Below are 6,423 nucleotides of genomic sequence, written 5' to 3' on the forward strand. Positions count from 1 at the left end.
GACCGGTTAAATTTACATAAGAAGAATCATGAAAGAAGCTGAATTACGTGCTATTATTTCTGATGTATGCTAATTATTTATATTTTCCATTAGTTATATTCTTTTCCCTTTGTCTTATTTTATGTTATTACTGTCACCTTGCGTTACTCTTATTATTGTTAGCGCTTGTTCATTAGTTATTTTTTTTGTCCTATATACAAGTAGTTTTGTTCTTTCTCCAGTCCTTAATTTTTGTCAGAAAATGAATTCAATCCTACGTTATTCATTAAGATGTTCAATAAAAACACAGTCAAATCATTCGTTTTTTTTTAGTCAACAAAATTACGTATATTTTATTACTCGCATCATTTATCAGTTAACAACGGTTAGCATTATCATAAAAAAATGAACTTACTTAGTATTATCACAAAAAAGTGAACTTAATTAGTATTAAACGTAACTAATTCAAAAATCTTTCAAATAATTTCAGAAAAATTTTTTCTTTCAAAATTTTTCAAAAAAAAAATTTTCAAAATTTCAAAATTTACACGTAATTAAAATTAAACTTCAAAGACTCTGTAAGAAACAAAAAGAAAAATTTGAAATACTTGATATATTTCTTAGTAATTAAAATAAATGCTTCTGACTGGAACATTAGTGCCTTGTTGAGTTGAGACTCTGCAACTCCCGACTTTTGCAGGGTTTTCATAATTCCTAATAAATAAAATGAATAAATAGTCATATGAACTGACATAACAAGCAATTTACATGTTATACACGGTAAACTTGCTGCTAAATTACTGATGAATTGGATTGCCCCATATGAATTGGATTCCCTCACTCAATTACTGCACAAATAATATGGAAGAAATTTTTTGATAAGAAAAAATTCCTCTTAATCACAATAGTTGAAATCTCATGTCATCTCTTTTTGTCAATCCACATACAATGTTCGATCGGTGATCAGCACTTTAACTGTGCTATTAGAAACAACGACTTCCCATCCTATTAGGATATTTGATAATCCACTCCAATTGCAAACTTATAGCAATAGTGATTGAACGGTTGGTTGGTTTTCAACAAAAGTTTCAAGTTATTCAAGAGATTTGAGACGAAATATGTGAAAACTTTGCAATAAAGATTAGCTTCTTACATGTTATCACTAACTGATAAGCAGTAGTGAGTTGATCACATTAAACCTATACAATAGAATGCTATTATTTTGTGATACTTGTATCACTGATAACATACCACGGTATTAATTCGTGGTTGAATGAACCGTTAGGCAATGAATACAATAGTTACACATTTTATGTGAATTTGATTTTGCCCAAATTAATTTTAAAACTTCCAAACAAAGCAGCTTCGTGTTCAGTTTATAAGGGCTACGGGACCTTTGAGGGTTAAGGAAGCTACGGGAAGTTTTCCAACTTTGACGGCTATGGGAAGCTATGGGAAGTTTTTCACTTCGGGGAAGCGCAGACATACCACGAAACAAAATAGAAGCAATTGTATCACAAGAAGTCGATGTAAATATGAACAGAAAAGACATATTTTATGAATCATCTTTTCATTTTTCTTTTTATTTTATAAAAAATAAAAATGATATAACCGCGATTGGCTAACTTTATCAATTATTGATTATCAATTATTAATTTTGCTTCCACCAGACGGTTTTTATCTCTCTACATCAAGTTTGAATCCCTTTTAATTTATTCCCCAAAGTTTCCCAACATTTTGCCAATGTAAGAAATGAAAGATTATAGAAACAAACAAATGGATTTCAATAGTGAATAAAAACCAACAAATCAGTCGATGAATTTTACGACAATTTAATAGATAAATTAAAACGAATTTAAGCAAAAATAAACTGAATCTGAGAAATGTTATAAATTCATATATATTATCCGTTCAAAATTTCATTTGTAATATTCAAGAAATTAAAATGAGGATAATTTATCCATAAACCAATCCATAGAATTTCAAATAAATCATCCTAAACTTTTGAAATTCTCTCTTATTTCTAATAATACCTTTTAGACAAATAATTGTTTACACTGTGAAAATTTATTCAAATTTCAAAATTGTCGTTTAACTTTTAAATGACCTCTGTAATCTTTTCAAAACGATAAATTTGCATTCTTTTTTTTTTCTCTGCTCCTTCAACACAAGAACATTAAGATGACCCTAATGAGTATTTCATTTTAATTTCCAAAATTTCACAAATCATTATAGACATTCAATAACGGAAATTTTTATAATTTAAAAGCACAAAAAAACTTTTGAAGTTTTTAACTTTTGAACTTTTGAAGAATTTATTTTTTTTGAAGAATTTATGCAATTTTTGAAGAATTTATGTAAACAAAAAAGAACTACAAAGAAAATTCACCTTAAAAAATGCCTTAGAAAAAGTATACGGTATTTACTCGGCTCACTTTTTTAGAATATTCATGGTTTTGAATATTATGTGAGAAATTCCTGAAACAGGAGCATGCGCTCTGGACAAATACAGTGTCAAGATATTCGTTTTGTTTTATAGAATGAATTTTGGATTCATTGCAAGAATTATGCCTAAATTTATAAACTAACACCAAAAAATCACTAATGCTAGGTTTAATTTAATTAAGATTTTGTTGCAGAAATTGAAATTTTTTTGGAGTTAAATTCGAAAAGATTCCATAAATGCTTTAATTTTTATGGTTAGAATGCTTAAAGTGCGATTTTAGGATTGTACGGTGTAAATGAATAAAATTAACGGCAGTTTCTTTGAATATTTCACCTGAAAATAATACATAATAGTAGCATAAGGAGAACAAATGCAATAGCTTGAAATGAAGGCCTAGTAGCTATCATCGGCACTGTGGTCGTTTGCAAATCGGGGTCAATTGGTATTGGCTTGGGAGAAAGCTGGGTTCGAATCCGTTCATGAACTGATTTACTCTCTGCGCCTATGAATAAGGACATGTAGAGCATTTCATCCGGTAGTTCCTCCGCTATGCAAACTTGCTCAGGACTACCTTCTTTTCCGGCATAGTAAGCTACACGACCGTCACCTAAAGTCTGAAAATATTTGGTTCTACCATTGTTTTAGATGTGAATATTTTGTTTCCTAAATGAAGCGATAATAGATGTAGGGAAAGAACATGGATGAGATGCGATCTAGTTTGATCCGGTTTTTCGATCGAAAGTTTCAACACTATGACCATTAACTTCAGTTTGATTTAAGGAATTTTCAAAAGCATATATCGTCATAAATAAATTTTTACTTTAAAAAGATAAAGTAAGGAAGAAAACATTGTAATAATTACCTTTTTTATAAGGTAATAAGAATTGCTGAAGGAGAAAGATGAATAGCTGCCTCGACTAAAGTTATTTACTTTAGCATAAGTTGGTTCATAGACAAAAATACCGAAATTACTTTTTACTTTCTGATAAACCATTTCATTCGTCAACATATACATTAACTGAAAATATTTCAAAATACTGATAAAAGTTCATGCTTTTTTTAAAAGAAAAATACCCAAAAATAATAAATTAAGAATTTGACATAAAATTTAATTTGTGGAAAATTTTTTTGATTTAACAAAAAGGGGAAATAATTATTTCTATTTTCAAGTCAATATTTTTTTTTTTTAAGTGACAGAAGGTTTGTACGAAAAACTGTTAGACTGACTTTACGATCTGAATCGTAGGACAATATTTTTAAATTTTTTTGCTGCAGAACTGCTTGCTTGATAAATTTCTCCGTTGAAATGTTATACGTTGAATCATGGACAAGTCCATTTTCTAAAAAATTTTTGCAATGAAATTCATTCATTCAATTTCTCGTTATCACAACTTTAATTTTGTCCAGAAAACTTATGATCGATGTGTATGACAAGAAAAAAAATGTGGAATAGAGCGATGGTAATAGTTTGTTTCTCATTCAAATTATTGCTTGACTTTGACTAATTAATTGACGGTAACTGATTAATTAAATTGAAAAGTTTCGTAAAACTAATTAAATGTACATACAGAACCTTTTTTCTTCATTGGATTAAAATCAAAGCTACAACATAATCACTTCCTCCTCCTCCTCCTCATCTACTAAATAATCTCCTACTATCTGGAAATTCTTCTCCGATGTCATTCTTTCAAAATTTTGATTACAAAATCTGGAAGCTGTGGTACTAGATTCGAGTTTTTCAAAGATTTTCAACTTATTATCATATCTAAACATTTCTATCAGTCCTTTTAGTTTGTATAGATCCAGTTCAACTCGCTGTGACCGAGACAAATTTAATCTTCGACTGATTCCAGCTAATGTTTAGAGTCTAAGTAATAGAATACAATTTTCCGATCCATAAGATCTACTGGGTCTACTGAATTTAGAAAAACTTTGTGACCAATAGTAATGATCTATTATAATTTATGAAAAGTATTCCAAAACACTTTGTGACTGGTTAATTATATATAAAACAGTATGATTTACCGTCAGTGTAAAAGACATGGAGGATATCGGTGTCTACGTCGCTAATATGTCCAATTAATTCCATGTCATCATTTGCAGATGGTTTGATCGAATGTTTTTGCCAAATTTTTCGATCAAATAAACAACTGAGGTAAATATTCGAATGGTTCTGCCACCGGCATTGTCCAGTATAAGCATTCATCTTTTGAGTTACCAATAATTGATATTCTGAAATATCCAATTTTCTCCTATTTTAATAAAACTGGATAAATTGACAAATTAATATTGAATGGACCTCGATATTTAATCACTGGAACATTAGCTGCAACTTTTAAAAAGCTCAATTTTATAACCTCTTTTATATAAAACCTATTACTCCCTCTTATTAATTACCAGAAAGTATTTTATTTCAGAAGAATAATATATGATTTATATGGTTCATTCATTATGCAAATTCAACTCCAATTTATTCATTAGAAGCATGAAAATGAAGGTAAAGACACAAGTGTTGTGTTATAGGTTTTATGGCGCAAATGTCCCAAATTCAAAACTCTTTAAAAAGATACCATTATTTTGATTATAAAATAATGGTTGTGTTGACTGACATCGGCCCAATGAGCCTTCAATTTCTGATAGGTCGATATTACTGTCGACTTTGATACTGTCACCCAGAATGTAAAATATTGCACAATTTTGAAGCATTCCTAGGATCGAGAAATTGTTGTGTCCGATTAAAGCTGGTAATTTGCCGAATGAACAATTTAGTGTACCTGAGTATTAATTTATCATTATTAATCAAAGTAGTAAAATGGAATCTGAAAAGTGAATTGTTAAAATTAATGATGTATGAAATAAACATGAATAAAAATGGAATATGATTTTTTTCGAAAGCTCAATAAAAATAAACTCGAACTTTAGGAATTGAAAAGAAAAAAAAGAAAAACATGCAGAGACTTGTCCGATTGCTAAACTTTATAGTTGGCAACAACAAAAGCAATTCAAATTATATTTATCCAAGATTTAGAAAATAATTATTGTAAATTATGAAAATCAGAAAATAGTTAAAGATCTGTTAGAAACAATAGTGTTTGTAAAGGAAAGAGGTCGGAAAAATATGCAGAAATGGAAGAATAAACTCATAGATGAAATAAGACATGAGAAATCTTGGATAAAAATAAATGCAGGAGAAAATTTTTATAAAAAATTTACCTAATACATTAAACTTTTATTTCGCGTAATGAAAGATTTAATGGTCAAAAATGTGAATAATGAATGGATATGCAAGGAATAAAAAATGACCAATCGTAAGAAAATAAAAAAGATAAAAAGTAAACTCGATAAATACAGAAAACAATAAAAAAGTATGGAACTGATAAGCTATTAATTTAGCAAATATCAAAAGCTTAACAGTAAAAAAGTATGGAACTGATAAGCTATTAATCTAGCAAATATCAAAAGCTTAGTTCTCAAAGAGACAAAAGGGAATTGTTGATACTGAAATAATTCAACTATGACACTTTTGTCATTTAATTATTCTCTCATCCTCTTCAAAATTATTATTATTATTTTACAACTATTCAATTTGAAAATTTCTTGTCAACAAAAAATTTTCGTCTGATAAAAATGATCAAATTACTGAATTGAATTATTGAATTCTGCTCTTAAATTAAAAGAAAGCTTTTGTTATTAGTAAAAGTATATTCATACTGTATTACTTACCAGGTATTTCTTCAGTCTGCAATCTAATTGAAGCAGAGAACATTGATTCTGTTTCAACTTCATTCGTTAGCACTACAATTAAAATGTAAATCCACGATTGTATTTTGTGCATTCTTTCAGTTTCAGAAGGTTTAAAATCTTCGAGTCTAATTAAAAATCTGATTTATGCCTGAAATGAAACAATATTCCAGGTGGAAATCTTATTTTCAATATGAGTGAAAGAAAATGATTTGGGAAAAAAAAAAAAGGAGAAGAAATACGAAATGACAAACGCC

At 28.6% G+C, this 6,423-nt stretch overlaps 1 protein-coding gene across 1 annotated transcript; it reads right to left on the bottom strand.

The window, feature by feature from the left end:
• Positions 1 to 2,754: 2,754 nt before the first annotated feature.
• On the bottom strand, positions 2,755 to 5,131 carry LOAG_06966 (hypothetical protein; the record flags this gene model as incomplete). Its single annotated transcript, XM_003142500.1, has 5 exons — positions 2,755 to 3,039; positions 3,357 to 3,443; positions 3,653 to 3,765; positions 4,451 to 4,657; positions 4,996 to 5,131. The coding sequence occupies 5 exons, from the start codon at positions 5,129 to 5,131 to the stop codon at positions 2,755 to 2,757; spliced, it is 828 nt and encodes a 275-aa protein (XP_003142548.1).
• Between the last annotated feature and the right edge of the window lie 1,292 nt (positions 5,132 to 6,423).

The sequence above is a fragment of the Loa loa genome (genome assembly GCF_000183805.2).
Source record: "Loa loa unplaced genomic scaffold supercont3.78, whole genome shotgun sequence".
Taxonomy (NCBI): Eukaryota; Metazoa; Nematoda; class Chromadorea; order Rhabditida; family Onchocercidae; genus Loa; species Loa loa.